The following is a 24738-nucleotide window of genomic DNA, read 5'->3' as shown; positions in this document are numbered from 1 at the left end:
GGACGTGGTGTTTGATACTTACCCAAGTATCAGCATCAAGTGCCTGGAGCATGCCAGACGAGCGGGCAGGGTGGGCGATCTTCAGGTGCGAACCATCTACGGACGTGATCAAGCCCTTCCAAAACAGTGGGCCAATTATCTCCTGAGCCGAGCCAACAAGGAGGCGTTGATAGAGTTCATCATCGAATCGTGGACGAGAAACATCTCTCCATCAAAACTGAGCGACATGCTCTTGTACGTCAGTCATGCCGGCAAATGTGAGAAAATCGAGGCGTCGAATGGTGTCATGACTGTGTCGTGTCGTCAGTACCTGAACTTGAATGTGACCATGAGGAAGCTGACACGAAGCTCCTGCTACATGCCGCTCATGCGGGACAGAATGAAGAGTCTGTGCGCATAGAGAGTTTCGACACCGATGTGTTTGTGTTGGCGTTGACTCACACGAAGTCGATTCCAGCACGAAATTTCCATCTGGTCACAGGAGGTCCCAAGGACATATCGTCGATGACATTAGGAAGCCGAGTAATGCCTTGGTAAGTTCTGTCAGCGATGCGTTGACAGGTTTGCACAATTTCACGGGAAGTGATACCATCAGTGCATTCCACGGTAAGGGCAAAACAAGGCCATTTGACTTGATGATGAAGAGTCCCCATCTCATCACCTGTTTCGGGAGCATTGGTCGAGAATTCACGCGAGATCAGAATATCATTCAGGACCTGGAACAATTCGTCTGCGCCATCTACAATCAGCCAACCATGAAGAGTGTGGGTGAGGCTCACTACAAGCTGTTCTGCAGCCAGTCGCTGGGAGAACAGAAGTTGCCGCCTACAAGCGACGCTCTGATGCTGCATTGCAAAAGAGTGAACCATCAGTCTGCGATCCACCACCGTGCGACTGAGAGGTTTATAGAAGCCCCTTCTCCTACATTTCACGGATGGGTGGAACGCAACGGAGCACTGACTGTTCACTGGCTGAGCAAACCACCAGCGCCGAAGGAACTGTTAGAGGTGACGAAATGTAATTGCAAGATGAAATGCGAGACCAACCAGTGTTCTTGCTGGTCAAAAGGACTGTCCTGCACAGAGTGCTGTGGGTGTCAAAACTGCGCCAACGATGAACAGACCCGTGCAGAAATGGAACTTATGGATGATGAAAGCAGAACTTTTCACTCTTTCATTCCTCTTTTTTCCCGCCTTTGGAATAAACTTCCTCACTCTATTCTTTCCCATTCTTCCCTCCAGGCTTTCAAAACAGCTGTTCACCACCACCTCTTATCTTCCCCCATCCAAATCCTCGATCTTTTCTACCCCCGATAATCCACCCAAGCCCACTTCCTTCAATTCTCCTGCTTTCCTTCCTGAAAGTCCCTTTAATGTCCATCTTCCCCTCGCCATGTTCCCCGTCCCATCCCCATCCCTCTCCCTTCCACAGTTCACCTGTGTCTGTTCCCCAATGTTTTGTCCCTTCCACTCCCGCCCCTCTTGTCTCATGCCTCCTTGCTGTGAGTTGTGTGTTAGCTCTCATACGAGCCTCGACCAAGGTATACAAAAAAAAAAAAAAAAAAAAAAAAAAAAAAAAAAAGCAGAACTGACGATGATTCCGACGACGAAATGTGAATGCAGGTGTCACACTGCTTTTGCTGTGGTGATCTACAACACAGTAGTATTCAGGTTGGTTAGCATGTAATAGTGGACTTGAGTTTTGTAATAGCAGCAGTCAAGAGCCGAGTTCAGCAACCGCTTCAGAGCAAGAAATACTGGAGTTCTAATACAGTAATCCTCTTGTGGTGGTTCTACTTTTCATCAGGCTGAGTCGTGCAGTCTTTGTCTTTGATTTAATCCGTAATAGCCAATGTAACTGTCTTTAATAGGTGCCGCAACTGCCTTTAATAGTCAATGTAACTACCTTTAATAGCCAGTGTGGCTGCCTTTTGAGCAAAAAGTTGCCTTGGTCAATTCGAAGGTCTGTCTGGTCGGTCCAGACGTTTTCGGCTGGTAAAAATATGTAACTGCTTTGGTTTATGACCTTTAATTATAAACATCTTTAATAACAGTGAATAGGGTTTTCTTTGATAATATATAACTCTGTATAAACATATTGTATCATTTTAAGACCTCACAAGAGTTTTCATTGACAGACATATCAGTCTAACCTTGATTCTTCATTTCTGTGTCAAAATCGTGCTTTAATGTTCGGTGTATCTTCAATTGCCAAAAATGACCAATTGTGTCACATCCTCGACGTGGAAACAAGTGGATTTGGACTCAGCGTCTAAAATTCTTTAAGTATGCCAAATTTCATCCAGATTGGTGATCTGCACAACGAAAATCATTTTCTGAAGGTAATAGCGAGTACCTCCACATGGTCTAAAGGCAGATGGGGGCCGATCGACGGAGAGGAAGGAGCTCGGAGCTCAGGTCGAAGTTGAGGGGCGAGGAGGGCGAGTTGCTCAGTGGAGCAGGAACGCGGAAGAGGGCTCAGAGGCGAACCAGAGGGCTGAGTGGGGACCGCCGCCGGAGAAGGGGCGTGGTGGAGGCCACAGCCAGGAGGAGTTCTCCGGAGCCAGTGCGGTCCAGAGCGTCAACTCGTTGGACGGAGCGTCAGCAATTCCCCTCTCCCTTACCGAGCTCCGCGCTAAGAAAGCGCCGGTAACCCCGTCCGTTCCCCTCCCCAACCGTGGTGGCTACGGTGAAACACGTGCCTGCACGGAGAACGCCGGAGAGAGCTCACCGGCCAAGCCAGGGGCGCGAAGCCAGGCGCAGCTACGCTGACATCGTGGCTTGCCCGCCATCGCACCACGAGGGCGCGGGCCTCAAGACCCTTCAGTCTCGTGGACCTGGCCGCTCATCCAGGTTCCACGTACATTTGGTCCACGGACCTGTCTGCCACCCTCGTCTTGGAGGGTGGCTTTTCTTTGCTTTTGTGTAAGTGCATGTGTTGGCGCCATCTTGTAAAGTAAACCTGTTTAAGTAATTGTGTGAATAAATATTCGGTTGTAACTCTGCCTTTGCTTGCTTTCACTGTGCACGTGCATGATTTACTGCATGGCTGTAAAATACGTGCTTGTCTGAGTGTGCAATAAATGTGCTTGTTGACCTGTTCCCCGTTTTGTTGCGTCCTTTCCCTTGTTTGAAAGTTCCATCTTGCATCACGGAAGGAATTGGTAGGAGGGGTGTAAGCACCCGGTAAATAATCACCTCCGCCGGGGCCGGCGATAACACCGCTCGGTTATCACTGAAGCACGGAACGGACCGCTTAAGCGGTTCGTGTCCAAGGCCGGCCAGTGGCGAGGTACGATCACCCGGTTAACTACTCGCGCAGGTACTTAAGTAGGTCGAGTTTGGCGAACAACCCTATCCTGCGCGGTGGCCGATTGGCACGATTGTGGTGTAGTCGAAAGACCCACCCGTGACTCGCTCCTGGCGGTAGTTCCCAGGAGGGTCACGACTGAATTGTCCGTTCTGGTGGGCGACGCGGTCGCAATTCGAGTTACGTAGCCGATCGCACGCCGGGGGGACCGAAATTCGTAACAATACTATGGTTAAAATTTAGCTTTTGGGTGTTGAGGAATATTTTTTGACATAAAGGTATACAAAAGTAAATGGGTCATGAAGGGGGTTAGAGCTTTGTAGGGGTGAGAGGGAGGGGGGTGGCAGCATTCCACATTATAAACCCATAGATTCATACAGCTACCCGAACACCACTCCCACATCAAGGGTTCAACATTATCTTCCCAATTCTTCAGGCTTCGTCGATGTGGCGACAATTTACACTTCAAATAAGTGTGCGAGTTCTTCACCAAATATTCCTCTCACCGTAATTCTGGCCGGTGTAGTGGAGAGCACCCGGAACACCAACGCATGTACAGCTTTACCACCCTTTGAGGAACCCCCGCCCCCGAAGAAAGGATTCCGTTCACATCAATCTACCATCCTATCAAGTTGAGTCTAGATCTAGATCATCATCCAGAGGAACTTCAAACTTTTACAGAATGATCCTTAAACAACAAATATTTCAAAACCACCTCCCATCTCGTGCAGGAGGGACAGAAATGTGTGCAATTCCCCGTTGGAGGACCATGACCCTCTAACCTCCCACCAGGAACATTCAAGTATTCAAAGAATCGCTGCAACACCTGCTGTTTGATCAAGACCTGCCGTTCTTTTCTCCATTCTATTAATTCACCTTTATTGCATCCCTCGTGTAATGTGTTTAATCACATCGCTCACTTCAAAAAAATTTAAATCCTAAATTGCAAATCTGGTTCGTGTTCCATCAATCGTCCTCTTCTCCCCCCCCCCCCAACTTCAGTGCTAATTCACCCCATCTCCTTAAATCTACCTCCTTCTAACGTCCCACCTGTTATCGACTCTCCTTCACCCTCCCATCTTGCCCCTCATCCTACCTCTGCTCTTGGCACCTCTTCACTGTCTTCTGCTTCAGTATCAGCTCCTCTTCTGTTGTCCCAGTGTGTGGTGTTCCAACATCTGTGGGCTCCATTCTAACCTAACAGATATCTCGCTCTCTCTCAATCAGTACACTCATCACCACAAACATGCTCCTTCCTTCTTCTCAGCACACCTCCCCCTCTTCCCAACCCCTCAAATATTGTACCTCCCCTGCCCGCTCCCTTCTTCACCACACCTCGACCAAGTCTCATCCTTACCCTTTCCCATCGCCCGCCTGCACCATGGCCATGCCTGCTCTCATAGTCTCCCCTCCCTCTCAAAGCAACCTTCACACTCTTCCCCCTCACCCTTCTCCCTCAACTCTCCCCTCTTACCCTTGTCCCTCCCGTCTTCCCCACTCACTCCCCCTTGCCAGTTGCCCCCCCTCACATTCACAAAGCTGTCTCCTTCCCCCACACTCTCTCTTTCTTCTATCTCATCACTCCACCACCTCCAATCTTCAACTGCCCTCTGCCCCATCTCATTACTCCCCACTGTACCTCAACCCATCAGCACCAAGCCTTTTCTCTTCCTCATCTGGACATCTCCCTGAGGTCTTCTGCAATCCCCCACACTCTTTCAACAACTTCCCTTACCTGCCCCACTCCTCCCTCGTCCGACCCTCCCTCTCCTCCACACCCAAAGCCTCCTCCCCTCCCACTTCATTAACAGTGTGGACCTCAAATATCCGGGGCCTTCACTCAAACCATACAGATATTTCCACACAGGTTTCCACTGACAAACCAGACATAATCTGCCTCAAAGAAACTTTCCCCCCTCAAGATGTCTCTGACTCCCAAGTATCTCTCCATGGATACTCCCTCCTCCGGTATGACACACCTGAGCCTCGTCCTGGTGGAGGAGTTGTTCTCTTCATCAAAGACTATTCCTCACTCTCCATGCACTGCCCTCACTCCCCACACCCCCAGGAATACCTCTGGCTACGGCTTCCCTTTCACTCCCTCATGTTTATATGTGTGCTGTACCATCCACCAAACAAAGATGACTCCATTCACATCTCGCTCTCCAAAAACATGGACCAACTTCTATCTTCTCATCCACACTCTCTTTTCCTCATATGTGGTGACTTCAACTGTCATCATTCCAGTTGGATAGGTGTGGGTACCTCTCTCACCTGTCATGGCACCTCAGCAAAAGACTTCTGTGACTCATTGGGACTGACTCATTCGGTCAACTTCCCGACCCGGATCTCAACCAATGGTCTTCCATCTTTTCTGGATCTGATTTTGACAAATTTCCCTGAAAATATCTGCTGTTCTTCCTCCGCTCCAATCGGTTCTTCTGACGACGTGCTTGTCAAAGTAAACATCTCTCTGGCTGTTATGAGAAAACCACCTCAGCGCCGTCGGGTCTGACATTTCACTCAGGCCGACTGGCAGGGTCTCCAAGCAGCCAACAAACTTCTAGACTGGTCTCCCATCTTTTGCCAGGGCAGGCCAGATCAGATCTTTGACTTGTTACAGGTACCATGTAAACCTGGACTAACCAGTTTCCTAGTCAGGATGTCGGCGACTAAACCATCTCCACCACTCGATTTTCTGATGAGGAGGGTGTATGATATGGACACCAGCAGGATGAAGAACAAAACCTGTCAAAGGGCGGAGGAGGTCCTTGTGAGCCAACAGCCAACCATGTCGCGTGCCCAACTGTGTCTGCTGACGTCCTCCTGCAGTTGGGTTACTTCTTATTTGGAGGTTGCTGTCAGGATTTGCACTCCGGCCACCGGAAAACCCTTTATTCCGCAAAACATACCAAAAGCAAAAATAAAATCTGAAAACCCACTACGTGGGAGTACATCCTGCGCAGCTTCCCTCTGCAGGGCCGCTGAGATTGCGGTAGTGCGTGTCAGGGTGGTGCTGAGGTGTTGTCCCCCAGACGGTCGACTCCTTGGGTTAACCTGAGGCGGTCCTTTCGGGTGGGTGCCTGGAATGTCCTATCCTAAGAGAGGATGATCACCTGTCTCTGTTATCATCTGAGCCCAAGAGTTTGGACATCAGTATTGCAGCACTCTGAGGTTTGGAGACTGGATTGCAGAAACATCATAGCGGGTGGTTACACCTATTATTGGTCTGGTCGCTCTGATGGTTACCATGCCCAAGGAGATTCTGTAGCCGTGTCCAATAAGCTGACTCCAATGATAATTGAGGTAGCACCGGTCAACGAGCGTATTATGAGACTAAGGATTCGTCACTCCCTTGGTGTCATTTCCCTGGTTTCTGTTTATACTCCGACTGAGGCGAGTGATCTCACCGTGAAGGACACATTCTTTGCCACGCTCGAGTCTGTGGCTGATCAGTGCCCCAGGTGAGATACACTTCTAGTCTTGGGGGATTTCAATGCATCGACTGGAACTGATCGGGATGGTTATGAGACGTCTGTTGGTCCCCATGGGTCTGGAACTGTGAACCTGAATAGCACTAAGTTCCTTGACTTTGCAAGAAGTGATAGACTCAGGGTGGCTGGTTCATTGTTTCAGCGCCCACAAGCTCGTCACTGGACTTGGTATTCCAACGCTGGCGGTGTAGCAAAGGAGATTGACCATGTCGTCGTTGATAGTCGCTGAAGGATGATCCAGAACTTCAGGGTCTACCGGAGTGCTCAGTTCCTCAACACCGACCACTGTCAAAGACTATCAATTTCCATCCGATTTACTTGAAATTTAAACAGGATTTGCACATTTGGTCATTGAATTCAACCATCAAATAGCTTCAAAGTCAAATTTGTTTCAGGGACTTCGCAAGTGCCGAGCTCTGCACGACATCCTTGTTTGTTTGTTTGTGTGCAAGATATCTCAAAAAGTTGTGGACAGATTTGGTGGGCAGGTTGGATGTGTGACAAGGACGAATTGATTAAATTACCGTAAAGATCAGGAGGTAGGAGTTATTTAATTTTTTTCCAAGCGATTCTTCACCATTGAGAGATAAAGCCAAAAATGATGCACAGCACAATATCACAAAAAGTTGTGGCAAAGTTACGACAAAAGTTGGTGGGTGAGTTGGTTAGGTTGCAAGAACAAGCCAATTAAATTTTAGTTGAGATCTGAATCCAGATCTGACTCATCAGTGGGCTACAAAACGTAAATTGTTCAACCTGGCGGAGGTAAGCGTTCTAACGAGTGCCGTTCTAGTAGTTGTATAAACAAAATGAAATGCTTGCATAGTTAAAAAAAAAACAAAAAAAAACAGTGAGCTCATTTTAATTGGACATTTTTCAATTGGACGTAACACGGATTAACATATGAACACCAAATCACAGGAAAGCACTTCAACAGGATAACCATGGAGCTCACCACAGCGATCGTTTGCGGCCTAGTATGTAGTTTTCGTAGATTATTCCAGCAATGGTTCGTCCTTTTCCCACGCCAGCTCCGTCGCCAATCAAGAAGCCTGCCCTATCTCCATTACCAAGGAATCGGTCATGTTGCTGGAAAACATAAATGAAGATTCAAGAGAACATTTGAAAAATGAGCAAAATTAAACAGAAAGCAAACCAAACATGGTCTAAATATATTCACCCGAAGGAAGTCGAAACGCCGATGGTCAAGATGTGTTCAAATGGCATTCAGGCAAGCTACAAATGTCCCGGTAACAAGACTATAAATTGTGCACCTTCACACTAGGATCAAAGGGATGCTTGGAGGCACAAGGCCCAACCAAATAATGCCGGGACCTACCGGTCCCGTATCCCGTTTGTGTGCAGCACAAGGCTATGAGTGGCATCATTGACTGACAGGAGCACAGCTGTGCTGCTGATGTGGTGCCCTCTGGAGGATACAGCAGGAATTTGGAATTTGTTCAGGGTACCGGCAAAATCTCGACGACACATCGTGAAGGACATTTTGGGATCTTTGATGTCCATCAACTAATGCCAGCAGACAGGACACACCAGTTTAACGTATCCGTTCGAGGGACGGCACACACATCGATGAATTACCCTGCATGCAAAACACCAGGACAGCAATTTATAGCTGGGTTGAGATGGCTGTGGTGGGGATGCATACCTCGAGGCCATCCTGCCAGCCCAGGACCTGCCCTCATACAAGTCAATTATGGTTAATGGACCCAAAACACGTGTACAACCACATGACACGATTGGCAATATATGTTGCATGTCCCACAAGAAAGTACGACACAACATAAAGCACTCTGTATAAGATTTGCAGGTAATGACGAGTGAAATTGATAATGCAAGCAAGGTGTGGTAATCAAGTATTGTGCAAGAACTGGTTAACTTGGTTAACACAGACACCTTACAAGTATTATTACAACCCACAGCATGGACTGTCTGAAGAGAGCGACACAAGCAATTTTGTGATTTGGTGGGAGGGGCAGTGAAGGGAGACCCCGATTCTCTTCACGGAAATGAGATGACGATTCGTGTCGGCTCTGAGTCTGGGAGGTCAGAGGTTCAAACCCTGGCTGAGTCATACCAAACACTTGTAAAATAGGACATGCTGCTTCCTCGCTTGACGTTCACAATTTAAAAAGTTAAGAGCACAGGTAATCCCCAGAAGTTGCCATCCAAGGGGGGGAGGAAATTCCTCCTTAGGAAATGCCCCGCTGAGTGAAGCAGCGGCATTGTTGCGACATCGCTGGTACTCAAAGTAACGTGGGAAGTGATGGCACTCCCACCTCCCCCCCCCCCAAAGCCTCAGTGATCGTGTGCTTGTCTTGCCCAACAGCCTTGTGTCATGCGTGTTCGTGTATATGTCTACGTGTGTGTGACAGCTCCATAATGGGCCTTGGAGCATGTAAAAATAAATAAATCAATGCTTCTTGCATAACACCAACTGATGGAAGCCAGTACGACAAAAAAAATTATAAAATCCACCATAAAAGTGAGGAATGAACCCATCCTTTAAGGGGAACCCAGACGGAGTTTTTTAATCCCCCTCAAAACCACTGAACACCATTAATGACGGTCTAATTTGAAGGGAAATGTATTTTGAAGTTTTTTTGGCCAATCACATAGTGTTGGAAATAATAATAATAATAATAATAATAATAATAATAATAATAATAATAATAATAACAATCCCTGGAGCGTTGATTTTCGATTTCGCCAGTGACGTCATACTGTGAACTCACCTCAATCCAAATGGCGGCAAAGAGAGATAGTGCAGATCGACCTCGGATTCCTTTGTCATGAGCGACTCCATAGGTTCTTACAATGATGAAACCGATCGGTGGGATTGTGAAGAAACTATCCGAGACAAAATGAGTGATGGCAACGCTTCCGCGGGAATTGTGGAGCCGAACCGTTTTGAGCCTGAAGCGGGCGATTCACAGGAAGATGGCGGAAGATGTTTGTGAGGATGAAAACGCCGGTCGCATATTCACTTCACATTGGTAGGTTTTGTTTTTCCATTCAATTAACGATTTATAAGGGAGAGATTTTGTATTAATTGATAAATCAGTTATTTTACTCGAGCAGAAATACCTGTCATCGCAAGAGAGCAAACACCGCTCAGGCACACTCAGACACCATGGACAAAATAGGTGACAAATACTTTATCCCACCGTCGCAGGCTCACCAGGTGTCTTGTATGTGACGGGATCATCTCACTTCATACTTTCTCCAGATGGAATTTGTGTCTGTGCCGTGTCCCACCGTCGTGTCCGTGAGGTGTCCCACCGTCATGTCCGTGAGGTGTCGATGTCCTGTCCCAGTGAAGGGGGGGGAGGTGGAGTGGTGTGTATTGTGGGAATGATAGTTGATGGGGGATTGTAGAGGGAGGGTGTAGGGTGGTGGTAGGTATTGTGGGGGGTTGAGGGATGGTGGTGGGTATTGTGGGGGCGATAGTTGATTGTGGAGGGAGGGTGTGGGGTGGTGGTGAGTATTGTGAGGGTGATGGTTGATTGTGGAGGGAGGGTGTAGGGTGGTGGTGGGTATTGTGAGGGTGATGGTTGATTGTGGAGGGAGGGTGTGTTGTGGTGGTGGGTATTGTGAGGGTGATGGTTGATTGTGGAGGGAGGGTGTGGGGTGGTGGTGGGTATTGTGAGGGCGATGGTAGATTGTGGAGGGAGGGTGTGGGGTAGTGGTGGGTATTGTGAGGGCAATGGTTGATTGTGGAGGGAGGGCGTGGGGTGGTGGTGGGTATTGTGAGAGGGATGGTTGATTGTGGAGGGAGGGTTTGGGGTGGTGGTGGGTATTGTGAGGGCAATAGTTGATTGTGGAGGGAGGGTGTGGGTGGTGGTGGGTATTGAGGGCGATGGTTGATTGTGGAGGGAGGGTGTGGGGTGGTGGTGGGTATTGTGAGGGCGATGGTTGATTGTGGAGGGAGGGTGTGGGGTGGTGGTGGGTATTGTGAGAGGCATGGTTGATTGTGGAGGGAGGGTGTGGCGTGGTTGTGGGTATTGTGAGGGCGATAGTTGATTGTGGAGGCAGGGTGTGGGGTGGTGGTGAATATTGTGAGGGCGATGGTTGATTGTGGAGGGAGGGTGTGGGGTGGTGGCGGGTATTGTGAGGGCGATGGTTGATTGTGGAGGGAGGGTGTGGGGTGGTGGTGGGTATTGTGAGGGTGATGGTTGATTGTAGAGGGAGGGTGTGGGGTGGTGATGGGTCGAATTGAATTGATCGAATGTTTTAAATCGAGAAGTTACCCACTTGATATATATGGGAAATTGGATGAAGACACATCATCATGTATTTTGTAGAGTATCAAGGGATACATTGAGCTGTTTGGGATCCCCTTTTAGGACAGGCTCCTTCGTTTTTCCAATGTGCATGAATCATTTGCACGGCCGCTAGTTTTGCGGAAACATGGCCGGTTTATTACTCATATCGGATTATGCATCCACCGCATAAAACTCAACAATGCGAGCGCGTCATTTGTCACCATTTTACCATTTTTACCAGGAATCTCACCTGGCAGGTGTATGTAATAGCTTCGAGTTGCAAAGCTGACAGCCAGGCACGATCTGCAACCTCCTCGGGGATAGTGAGGCGATACCACACGGATGGAGGCTCCACACTGGACAGAGAGCTGGTCTCCACAACGGCATCTGGATGGCGCAGGCCTATTTGTACTGGAGGTGGAAGGGAAAGTGCAGAACATTAGGATATTAAATCTGACACGGGTGAAGGCCATCTCGTGCTTTGAGAAAATACTTACATTTCCGAGGCATGTAATCTGCATAAGTTTCCAGATGTCCCATTTCTTCTTCTTCCTCTTCTGCATCTTCTTCTTCCTCCAGCTTTTCTTTCACAACCTACAAAAAAAAATTAAAAAATGCAAGATGAGAAAGAACATTATTTCTTCCTGATAGGATATCCTCCTATTCCTCGGTGTTGCAAGCAGATAAACTTGTACCGTAGAAGATGGAAATTTCCTCGTCTTCAAATCCTCCGGTGTCCACGTAGGATCCTTTTCTTGTGGATCTATTGATGAAAGCCAAAAATAAAAAGGAGCAAAAACAAGAAAGTTAAAAAAATAATTAATTAAGGTCCATGCTCTCATCAATAAATTTCTAATACAGTACATCAGAAAAGCAAGAAGACAAGACAAGACAAGGAAGATAAGAGAGAAAGAAGGAAAACCAAACACCACCGGATGAGGGGGGTGAAGAAGGGAAAGGAGGGATTAAAAAGTAGTACAGCGAACCCTCAAATATCACGGACTCTCATGTCGCAGATTTCTACCAATCGCGGGCAACCTATTGTTACGATTTCTTTATTGCGGTATTTGAGCCCGGATGAGTCGTTCGCGTCCTCGTGGACAATTTCCTCCCATCACAAGCCTTTTCTCGTTTCCCACGCATGGTTAATTGCAGTCATCAGATCAGCATACGGGAACAAAGCTCGATTTAATAATGAACTGTCATTGAACAGGAAATGATGTACGGAGGTCTTGGGATACTCGATATACAAGATCTGGTGGACAAACAACAGTTAATAATAGCACCGAAATGTAACACGACCGATAAAATTGATAGCTCCAAAGGGCAGAGAACGGTTACGACATTGTGCGAAGAAATGGAGTTTTTAGATACGTCGGCACGAAGTGAAAGTGCAGCAATGATGGGCCGCCATTACGGGATCACTGAATCAACTGTGTGTAAATGCGAGTCAATATCCGTGCAAGGGTTCCTGACAGCAAAGCACAAAAGGCTCGTTCCAGTCCCGTGATCCTCATACTGAAAGGATGGAAAAAGCGCGTAATGTTTGGATCGAGGACGAAACAGAAGAAATGTTTTTCAGTGGACCGGTGTACGGGAGAAACCATCGTGGATTTACTCGCACTTTGAGTGGACCGGTGTACAGGAGAAACCATTGTGGATTTACCAACGTTTCCATGAGGAACCTGGGGACCGAAGGCCTCAGTTCAACCATGGCTAATGGAACTAATAGAGTTGATTTATGCCGGAGCAGATATTTAATGCTGAGCAGAGACGGGATTATTTTGGAAGAGGATGCCATCTCGTACCTTCCTGTCCAAGCAGGGAAGATCTGCTCCGGGTCAAGGTGACGAAGGAACGTTTTACCCTTCTTCTACATGGCAATGCAGCGGGTGCCTTCGTCGTGTTCCCGATGATCCAACAGCCATCGGAAGTTCTACATCAACACCTTTCTCGCCTCCACCCTTTCCTCTCCAGCAGCATCAGTCATCATCATCTCAGAGCGAAGTTTTGTGTTTTCCATTTATGGCAAAGAACAGTACAAACGAGTACATAATATGTTTACCCTCACCCACCTCACTGTTTAGTAATAAATGTAAAAGGTAAAACTCGTGTTTTTGTTAAATTTACACCCTATTTATTGTATTTACAAGGATATTTCAATGTCGACATGCTGTGTATATATTACGTGTTTTTAGGGTACCAAGCCTGAAAGGCAGGGTACCCTATTCTGTTTCTTCTGTTTATTAGGGTACCATAAGCCTTACAGGCTGTTAAGATACCCTATTGTTTCTGATCAGATTATTTGTTATTATTCTTATACCCATTTTGGCCCTTTGTTTTGCTCGATTTCCTAAAACCTGAGTTTTCTCAGCAACGTCTTGATCGATTAACACAAACTTTTAACCATGCAACGACTCGTGCAGAATTTTTTTATGCTAAATATGACGTCATAGGTCACGTGGTCTGGCAGCCATATTGCTTTGAAACCAAAAAAAAGGAAAAAAATTGTTTTCTCCAGAACTGCTTTAGCGATCGAAGTGAAATTAAACACACATTATCGACCAGCCATGCTGAATAAAGTTTGATAACTATGATGTCATAGGTCACGTGGTCTGGCAGCCATCTTGGATTTACCCTAAAACCTACAAAGATCATCTTCTCCAGAACGGCTGGACAGATTGAGGGGAAACTTCAGACATGTTCATGACTTGGGGATGCTATGGTGAGAAAGAATAATTGATAGGTCACATGGTTCAGCGGGCATATCGGATTGACGAAAAATATTAAATAATGTTTTATCTGGAACCGCTTGTCCAATCGAAGTGAAATTTCACAAATATCATCTGTCACCATTGCTGCGTACACTGTGAAAACGATGATGTCATAGGTCACATGGTGTGGCAGTCATATTGGAGAGAAAAACGAACCTCATCTGATCAAGACGAAACTTCACACATGTGATCTTCCACCCAATCATGGGCAGAGTGCAAAATTTTCAATGCCATAGGTCACATGGTGTGGCAGCCATGTTCGTTTGAAAACCAAAACTTTCAAACCCATTTTCTCCGCAATGCTGAACGCATTGATGAGTCACTTCACATTACATCGAGCAAGGGGGAGTGGATCATAACTGCAAAGTTTCAAATCGATAGCTAAAGCAGTTTCCGATATATATTTTTTATTTTCTGTGAAACCATTCTGGCTGCCAAACCAAGTGAATGATGACATCATTGTTAAATAAAATATATACAGCAAGGTTAGCGCAACATAACTGCAAAGTCCAGAATTGATTGGTTATTCGGTTTCAGAGAAATTATTATTTTATCATACGGAAGAAATACTGTTGCGGTTATGGGGCAGGGAGGGGGGAGGGGGGGTTCGATAGAGGAATTTAATAGGAAAGTTAGGATTGAAGAGTTGTTTGGTCCGTGGACGTGTAGGAGACATCTCGATGTAATTATGTAAGGAGACTGTGAGCTTAACTGCTATGCGTCACCACACTGGGGGTGGTGCAATATTAATTAGATAGGGATTAAGGATAAGTTTCCCCAGCATGTGATTGCCCACGTGACCAATTCCTACGGTTTTTGCATTTACAAATGAGCCAGGCATGCCAATCAGGCAGAGGTCCCATCTTCCCAGGTTTCATGCGAGAAAGCCATGCCCTGGAGGTAGATGGTTGTTTAGTGTGACGTCAGAGAGAGATCAGGAGGAACGGACGAGTGCGGAGTGAGGGACGCACGCAGTCGAGAGAGAACGTAGCGAGGAGATGGCCTGTAAGAACATTTATGGCTGGCTATCCTTCGACGCATGAAGACGACGGTACAATTCTCGTATTCGTGCTGAGGCAAATTGGCTCGCATACTGAGCAAGACATGCTAGCCATTGACTGTTTGGCTGAGCCGTGACGTGTGTACATTTCTGAGGAGAGAAAGAGAGCGTGCCTCGTGGCCTGATCACAGGGTCTCAGAAATCACCTCGTCGTGTGGGCAATCATTGTGAACAGACCGGGTGCAAGAGGGGAACGGTCGGCATATTCGCTCGCGAAAAGAAGCTGCATAGGGTCTCTGAGCCCTGGTGTTGAATACCGCTCATGAATTGCCCGACGAATGTTCTCGCTGCGAGAAGAGCGGCTTGGCGCCATATTTTGGGCACATCTACACCAGCACGACGAAGCACCTCAATTCCAAGTTCCACAAAGACCATCTCTGGACTAAGCTAAGTGCCAGAATGAAGAAAGGATTTGCTTTTATTTTGCTTCCCCTTGTCTGTATTTAAGCCTGTGTGCAGAGACACCTCGACTTTCGGTTTAATTTATCTCATGATTATTATTATGTCTGAATTATTGTCCCTTGTAAATATGTCTATTTTAAGTTGCTGTGTCCGTGTATTTGCCATGGGGTTCGAGTATAAACCCCACCTGTGCTGTGCTCCCCCGTGCCTCTGTCGCTCCGCTATTGCATCCCACCCCTCTCGTGCGCGTTATAATCTCCAAGGATCAACGTGTCCACCTCCTAAGGAAAACCGCTTGGCTATCCGGGCTGGCGGTGTTGACCGCCCGTCACCACGAATTGAGTCAGGTTTTAAACTTAACCGCGCAGTCCCACCTTTAAGCTCGGCCACTCCTTTCCTTCCAGCCAGCCAGAAATAATGGCCATATTTTTCGCTTCACATCGCTCAATATGTTTGTGCAGGCAACCTGCACCATACATTTGAAGACTCCACAACCTATCTTCTATTGTAAAATAAAGGTACCGTTTCGAGGAAAGACGTGTACAATTTGATTCCACCTCAAACGACGTGATGCATGCTTTGTTTCCAATGATCGCGGCATCGGTTTAATTGTCCACCATCCAATGAAGGTACGTTTACTCTCATATTATGCAGAGGAAAGAAAATCGTGCTCTTTCATTAAAAAATACTTTCCGTTTTCTCGCACCAACTTTTAATTGCTTATCTACAAGCTGACGGATATGTAATACAGACGTTCAATGTGAAGTGAATAAACATGAACATGGCTTCATCGTGACATACCGGTGTCTAAAATTAATAAGTCGGGAGACCGCCAGGCAAACTGCCGAGAGATATTTACTTATATGCATTTATACACTTTTGTACACTCAACATCACGTCAGAGTTCATGTACATTATAAAAACGAAAACAACCCGTTGAAACTGAACAAGGTACGTTTTCATTACAACAAATATTGTCATGATTAATATTTGACATCTTCAAATTATTTTTTTTAACTGTCCTTTTTCAGCATTTTGTATGCACTGTGTGCTGTCGAGATGTCCAGTGGTGTGTTGAGTTACCAAGTAGCTAGATTTGAAAAACCGAAAAAAACCCAAAAGCTTTGAACCTCTGTCTCCGAAACCGCACAATGGAAAAAATTGAAACTCGGCACATGACAAGAACTCCCCATGGGGAAGAAGTGTGATTTTTCGTGACGTCATCGGTGAAAATGACACGTAGAACGCTGCATCCGAAAAATTTGAATTTGAGCGTCATCTACGCAACAACTCGAAGAAGAAAAAAAGAAAAAGGATGTCACAGGTCACGTGAATTGGCAGACACAATCTTTTGAAAAAAAAACAAATTTAAACCATTTTCTCCAGAACGGCGAGACAGATCGAGGCGAATCTTTAAACACACGTTCCCCAAGAAATGCTTGTACAACTTTGTGAATTTCTAATTGATAGGTCACATGGTTTAGTGGCCATATTGAACTTACCCCTAAAACCTTCAAAAATCTTCTCCAGAATGGCTGGTCAGATCGAGGGGAAACTTCACACACATTCTCCAAGACGAGAGAATACAATTTTGTAAATGAATAATTGATAGGTCACATGGTTTGGCAGCCATATTGGATTAAAGGAAAATATTAAATGTTTGCTCTGGAATGGCGATATCAATCACTGTGAAACTTCAAAATTACGATCTCACAGTCATGGGAAATGTCTGTTTTGAATTTCAACCCAATCGGTTGCATGGCTTGGCAGCCATATTGGATTGAAGGAAAAATATTAAATAATGTGTTCTCTGGAACGGCTACACCACTCAATGTGAATCTTCAAAATTACGATCTGGCAGTCATGGGTAATGTATGTTTTTAATTTCAACCCGATCAGTCGCAAGTTCTGTCAGCCAGAATTATTTAATTATATGAATCTGAGAACTTTGAGACTTCTTTATTTTTCTTTTTGCAGAAGACTCACTGAGCCGCACCAGCATGCGTTTGAGGGTACAGGAGTGGCATTTCAATTGATACCGATGATGACCCCAGGAAAAAAATGGTCAACAGTGCACATCTATACTCATAAAAGGTGTGTGTGTGTGTGTGTGTGTGTGTGTGTGTGTGTGTGTGCGTGTGCGTGTGCGTGTGTGCGTGTGTGTGTGCGTGTGTGCGCGCGCGCTCCATAACTCCAAAATGATAAAACCAAGCAGCCTGAAATTTTACATGCATACGAAGAAAACTCCAAGGAAGTGCAAGAGTGAAAATTGGATCTTTGGATTTATTAAAACACCCTTTTTGAAGATAATTAACGGCCTTATTTAATTACATCATTCATCAGGCGATCCTCGGCCACCTCACTATCTGGGGTCTGAAGCCACCGCCATGTTTTTTTGAACTGCTCAACCTCACCTTGACTTGGAACAGGCCACAACTTAGAACAAGCCATTCATCATAGCTACAAATCGCTGAGAACATTGTAATGCTTATAAACACCAGGAGGTCAACGTTCGTTGTTATATTTCATTTCCGCATATGCGTTCGCCACGAGTACCTCATAAAACAAAAGAGAATTACAAAATTTAATCTCCAGAATCGAACTTACAAGCAGTTCCGACTCCGAGAAACGTGTTCCTTTGTCCAATTCGGACATATGTGACATTCCGGGCGTCTCCGGGAGGTGTATGTTTAATACGATGGTTCGCTTTTTGCCAATTGCATACCAAAGGAGCCGTTTCATATTGTTGCGATCCTGCAAAACTGCATTCCTCTAAGGCAATGGCACCCAACACACTGTGATCCCCAGGCAGTTATTTCATTAATCTTCATGCAGTTAGTCCTCCCATGTCTTGTGGGTTAACAGGACGAAGTGCATTGCGTGGGTCTCGTAGTTAGGTCTAATATCCATCTCCGATTCATATTCTGATTCCTAGTCTAACCCTGTCCTTTTAGCCATAGCACATAACAAGCATGCAAGCACACATGCCATTCAATGGGAAATTGATAATCAGCACACCACGATGCCTTCCGTGGCTTGGATCCACCACACCACTCCACTACACACAGTACCACCCACACACGGGAATCGCGTGCCATTATTTCATTCAAATCTGCACGCCAATTCCCAACGGGCACCTCACCTTACAATACTTCACACCTTGCTCACCAAACCTCACCACTTTAACCACAAATTCCTCCCACACACAGGAAAAATATTCCCACACACCCTCGTACCTTTGCATCGCCACAATTCGCCACTCTATTTTGAGGAGCACCTCAAGAAGTCGGATTGTCCTCAGCACCACGCGATGCTCGACCACGCAACAGACGTTAATAGCTCCACCACATCCCACCGGGGACGTCCCGGGTGAGCATCCGGAATTGATACAACCCTCATCCAGTCGCCAGACCACGGCAAGACCAGGGGCAACGAGGATGGTCGCGAGAAGGGCGATCCGGGAGTTTGGTTTGGGGCCCGCGTGTGCATTTTGGCTCATGAGGGGGGCCGTGGGTGGTGGGGAGAGTCCGCTGCCATCTGACAGACTACACGCAGAGCACGATCAGGGACGGGGTGCCGGCTTGGGGAGCATGCCCGATGTTAAGTGAGGAGCTCCGAGCCATGCCGAAGCTGATAGGCAACTGAGACAGTTTCCGGTCCCGGAGCCTGGCAGGGCACGGGTAGGGCCTCTGTGGCCCAATAGAGGAGCAGGATTTGGGCCACAGCGCATCGCTTTGCGGTCATCGCCCCACCCTTTGCCCGGTGCTTATAAAGGGAGGAGCACAGAGCCGTTATCGTCTACTCCTTGCCTCTCACCTATTCGCTCCGTGCGTCTTTGCTTCGCTTCGCTCCCCGTCTCGCTCTTCTCCCGAACACAATTGCTGTGCGATTGCCAAAACACGCTTCTTCTTCTTCTTTGAGAGCCTGAACTGGGGAAACTGCTGAGACTCCCTGCCGTACTGTTGACGTTCCGCCACCCCCATGCAGCCAAACGGACCAGTGCGGAGAGCACGTTGCCACGAGCCCCGGCAAAGTAATTAAAGTAATAACAGTAAGTAATAACATAAGTAAGGAATAATAGCAGGAGATAATGCTCCATATCACGAGATGGGAACGCTCAGGCGGAGCGTCCCACAGAGGTACACGTTACACATGCAGAGCTTTACACAGCTAGGTGAGGGATCTTTCTCCTTGCGCATCTATTCTACGCTCTCTCTCGATCCACCCCTCTATCCCATCTTCTTTGGACGCACAAAGAACATCATTACTGACTCGCAATCTCATTGTACTCTGGAAAAGCACCGCACCCCCCCCCCCCCACATTTCACTCCCATACTTCAAACACAACCAGTATTCCTCCCACCTACCTCTCCCGAAGCGTTCTGGGTTGTGTTGGTATGCCAATCGCACCAAGTATTAAGAGGTCATTTATCCTCACCTGCTTTCTTTCCCTCTGGCTATCTAATCTTCCGTGAGATAGAGAGATAGATAGAGAGATAGATATAGAGATAGAGATAGAGATATGGTGCCTGCTGAGGATAAATTAAGCTTGCAGAGGGATATAACAGGATAACTGCTCTGTACATGTTTTTGTAAGATTGCTTGCCTTTTGCCGCACCCTACGAATTCCTTGCTTTCCCCTGCTGTACATAAAAATACAACCCCATTCACTGTGCTACATACTTTTCCTCGCTTGGTTGTAAATAAATGCTTTGGATGGAAATGTTCCCAGCTCATTTTTGTGTTTTCTTCCATTGGTCCAGCATGGCCTGCACCCTCGTTTAGACGGGATGTTATTCCCCAACGATCCATATCCTAGCCAGTACGTGCTTGGTAGTCCTACTCGGCTACATCTGATCTGGTAAGGTGATCCGGTTTGAACAAGTGGGTACCGGGGGCGTCCGCCGGTAATTAGATCACGTGACCTTTATGTAAACCGTATTCCTTAGACGGAGGACTCTATGTCACGTGGTCAAGTTATTGGCGTTCACGGTCGATTAGCGACCCGCCGCGTCACGAAGTTATTAGTGTGCGAAACCCTGCGATTCCGGAGAGTGTGGTGGGAACCTGAGGTAGTTCACCCCTCATGGTCTTCTCCCCCGACCACGGGTCCGCAACAATATTGACCGTTTCGTTGGAGTGCTTAAGGCACTTGGCAAGCACTCTCCAAGCTGCTTGGTTGTTCGTTTGGGAAAAAGTACACGTTTTTTTCAATCTCACATCGATTTGATGTACGTTTCCACCTTTGTTTGGTCCCACGGTGAGTGCGGTCGGTGCCTCGGGAGGTGTCTCATCCACTGAAAATGTGCAAGGATCGCATTGTGCAATCTCCATTTGTAATCCACCTCTCATTTCGACATCCATGCATATTGTGACGTCCACGGGACTTGAACAGTCCTGCCAACGTAGAATGAGCCGAAACGATGGAGGCGGTTTATTTATTTATAACCCAAACATGGCGGTTCTAATCGCTCTACCGCAAACGGGACGAGGAAGGTGGCACGAGTCACTTTTCGCTGAGTTGATGATGTTTATTTGTTTTTATTATTGACCAGAAATAACAAGACTCGGCAAGAAGAGGGATCCGGGGCGATTCGACGGGATGGTGTGGGATCGGGCGTGGGGAAAAACACAGACAATTCCAATGAATATACAGATCTCAATGAATATACAGTTAGTCAGCTTGTATGTTTTTTTGTTTGTCTGTAATCACGAATAAAAAATTCTGCAGAGCACAGTTATCATTGGAAATTTTTGTAACTTCGCATATCAGAGGCCGATAGAGGTCCCTTTCAGTGCACAAAATTTTGAAGGTCAAGGTCAAAGGTCAAGGTCACTGTCGAAAATCAGGGGAGTCGACGAAACCCTTATTTTTTGAGTAATTTTGATCGGATCGTCTTCAAATTTCATGGGAATATAGTTCATGGTCTGGCACTCAGCTGATTAATTTTTGGTGGCGATTGGCCTTGACCTTCATGGTTAGCGCCTGAGGTCAAACATATTTGACCCCAAGGTCAAATTTTCAAGTTTTAGGAACCATATCGTGTGGTACCTCAAATTGAACACCTCGATGAGTGCTTTCTCGATATGTCAAGCTTGAGACATTATGAGGCAAAAGCATATTTTTCATGGTTACTCTGTAGAACGATTCTCATCGGAATCTCTCGTCGGTAGATATTCCTCAAGGAGTCGCTCCTGGTGGATAGCAGTTGTTCACCTCAGTGTGACCTTAAAAAGTTACACGTGGTCACCTTTTGGCAAGATAAGGGTCACCCTGCGAGTTTTGTTTGTTTGTTTGTGAACAGTATTACGGAAAAACTCCTCGACGGATTTCGACGAAACTTTGTGGGGGGGGGGGGGTGAGGTATGGTCCAAGGATCATGCCATTAAATTTTGTACTTGGTCCCCCCCCCTCAAAAAAAAATTGTTGAGAAAAAAAAAAAGGTGATCTGCCAATCGTGATCACGGGGCGGAGCCATCCGCTGCACTGTCCTGTGACGTCACGGCCAGTCTCCAGAGAATACCAAAAGGGGTTTACGCAGACACACTTACCCTATCCCGTGTCCCTATCTAATTACGTGACAATTATCATTTCCCCCCTTGAAGAAATGAACATTTACTAGACAACTTATCACCACTGAATTGCTACTTATTACATCGAGATCCTGGTAAACTCGAACAGCATGGCATACCTAATTAAACATCCTAATTACCCTCTGAATGCATACCCCCCCCCCTCAAACGTAACACTGCCCCCTCCTCTGTTACCGCAGCTCCTGCAAGGTATATCACAGGCGCTACTGTACCAGCCTTAACACTTACTGAATCACACCTAATTAACCTAACAAAATAAAGTAGGAGGGGCAATGGGCAGCGAGTCGCAGCAAACTTACCTATCCTGCTTAATGTACTACCCCCTTATGGCCTTAACCTCGCCTAAACAATCATTCGTTTTTGGTTTTTTTATATTTTATTTTATCACATGAGAGCACTGAGCGAAGTTGCACTCCATCCTCTGGATCATCGCTCTTGCCCAGCACTCTTCCAGTGATCTGAGGAGGGGGAAACAAAAGGTTCCACAAAAACACAACACTTATACTTATACTTTACATTCCTACTCTAAGCCTTAACGACACTATTCACAGGATATTTACACTTGACCGCCTCCCCCATTGGATGCTAATAGACCCAGCGTTACCTGGGGAGCCAATTTTCAAATTTGCTTGCCCCAAAATTATGCGGACATCATGCCCTTGCTGCACCTGTCAAGTTGTGCGGGATCGGGTGGGACTCACACATCTTCACAACACTCACACCATGATCATCATCACATTTCTAGGTCATGGTCCTCATTTTAATCATGCAGGCTGAATCCCGTCGTGGCCGTGGGGTGGGTTACCACAAGATGATGGGGGCATCTCAGGTGCAACCATGCCCACAGGTAAGCTTTAGTTCAACCCAGACGTTTCTCCGCCCCGCTCCCTTTGATTCCCACCCCCCTGGTAGCCATCAGCTATCATCCCGTACAACACACTGGAAGGGGTCTCACTGGCTCCTCTGGCCTTCCTGGGTCGCCAAGGTCCTACCCGCCTTGGTCGCCCAACCAGACCCTCTCCCAGTTGGCTCCAGACACTGTCACCATTAGCCACCAGGGGTGAATCTCCTTGAAGGGGGTCGCAATTCCCGCTCGCCGTGAGCTTCAGCAATCCCTGTGGACAAGCACATCATCCCCACCCACAAAACCCACATGACTCCCCCACCCCATCGGCCTTACATGTGACACCTGCATTTCTAACACTTCACCGACCATGACCTTCCCTGTTACCACACCATGCCCAACAAAAAAAAACAATGTGTGCACCATACATTTCACTTCTTCACTTAAAACAACTCACACAGCACTTCTCACCCGATCCACGCACCAGCCATTGGACAGCCACTCGTGCCCGCTTTGTTTCCAATTACCCACTGTCCCGATTGTCACTCTAAAACCCAGCAGAACTTACAAACCCATGCCAATTTTCCCACAATTCATTTTTTTCCACCAAAGGAGGGCACTTAGCCACAATCTCAGCAGCCGAGCATGGCCGTATATGCTCAGCCCAATCTAGTCTCCCCGACCCCCGACAGTGATCTCCGGACCCGACCTATGAAAGGGCATCTCGGATAGACCTGGCGGTTCAGCAGGAGGATTCACCCTCTCAGAGTCTAAAAGTCTATTGGAGGGTCCCTCCATCGCCGGGTACCGGCAATATCGTTGCATGTGTCCTCTTCACCCGCACCGGAAACAACTCCCCATAAAAGGCCCCCGTGAGTATCGGTGTAATGTCTCTTCCGGTTCCGGACCCCCTCGGCCATAATCGAATTGCTCTATTGGCTGGGTTGGACCCCGCCGCTTTGGCACACCAACTACCGAATTACCCCTTATCAAAAACTTAACAGTTTCTGGCAAATTTCCTGAAACATTTGGGTAATGCCAATTTCTCCCAGCCCCCCTCCCTGATCCTGGATCTCCGCCTGTCGGATCGTCACCGATGGCCTCTCTGGAACCCGACCCGGCCGACTCCACGAGGCCAGCCTGGCCGCGCACTCGGCCGCTCGGTGAACGGTGGGTGGATCCTGTAACTCCACTAGCGCTCGGACCTCAGGGTCAGGAAGAGCAGCTAAAAATTTCTCTAGTGCCAGTCTGTCCCATGCCTCCACTGTAAGGTCCCGATACGCGATCCTGACTGATTGGTAAATGTCCTGTGCCAGCTCCTGCACTGTCTCACCCGGCTTTAATCTGCGGTGCTGGAGCTGGGCCCGCACCAGATCACCGTTTGCCGCGAACCCAAACCGACGGCTCAACGCCTCGCAAATGTGGGAGCTGGTCAACATCCCCTCCGCGATCACGTTTAACACACCTGCGGCTGGTCCCCGCAACGTTGCCACCAAATTCCCTGTACGTTATCGCTCATTCCACCCGTTTAGTCGGGAAATGCACTCAAATTGCGTCAGAAAAGCTTCAACGCTCCCTGACCCGTCGAAATTTACCAGGGGGATCACTTTTACGGTGGCCCGCTTCTCAGTTTCTCCCTTGTCCGAATCCAGCCCAGGGATCAAACACCCTTGTGGCTGCGTATCCAATTTCGGAGCCCACTGTGGCTAAAGATGTTTTGTGGTGAGGGTCTCATGGGTCAATTTTGCCTCCTGTTCCAAACGTTGAATGGACCGATTCACCTCTTCCCGCAGGATCTTCTGGGCCCGTACAACCTCCTCCAAGGCTCCGTCGCGAGTTTGTAGCTGCTCCTCAACCAACCCGGACACTCTACTTACAAAAGACGGCTCTACCAGGCCTTTATCCAAGACTTCATCTTGGCTCATAATTTTATCTTGTTCGTCCAAACGAGCCTCCAATCCTTTTACCTCCTCCGCCA

General features: G+C 47.3%; 1 protein-coding gene across 5 annotated transcripts in view; it reads right to left on the bottom strand.

Annotated features, from left to right (window-relative positions):
* The window catches only part of SBNO1 (strawberry notch homolog 1), a 141310-nt gene that overhangs the window by 72609 nt on the left and 43963 nt on the right, over positions 1–24738 (bottom strand). For all 5 annotated transcript variants that reach the window (XM_085880216.1, XM_085880214.1, XM_085880212.1 and 2 more), the window contains 4 exons: positions 11782–11849; positions 11584–11680; positions 11337–11497; positions 7759–7892 (listed from right to left, as the gene is read on the bottom strand). In XM_085880216.1, coding sequence (XP_085736342.1) covers positions 7759–7892; positions 11337–11497; positions 11584–11680; positions 11782–11849 — 460 coding nt within the window. The remainder of the gene's footprint in view (positions 1–7758; positions 7893–11336; positions 11498–11583; positions 11681–11781; positions 11850–24738) is intronic.

Source organism: Eptatretus burgeri, chromosome 4 (assembly GCF_056783735.1).
Source record: "Eptatretus burgeri isolate ZD-2024b chromosome 4, Ebu_testis_v1, whole genome shotgun sequence".
NCBI classification, from domain to species: domain Eukaryota; kingdom Metazoa; phylum Chordata; class Myxini; order Myxiniformes; family Myxinidae; genus Eptatretus; species Eptatretus burgeri.
The sequence above is the reverse complement of the archived record's forward strand: the minus strand, read 5'-3'. Positions and strand labels throughout refer to the sequence as shown.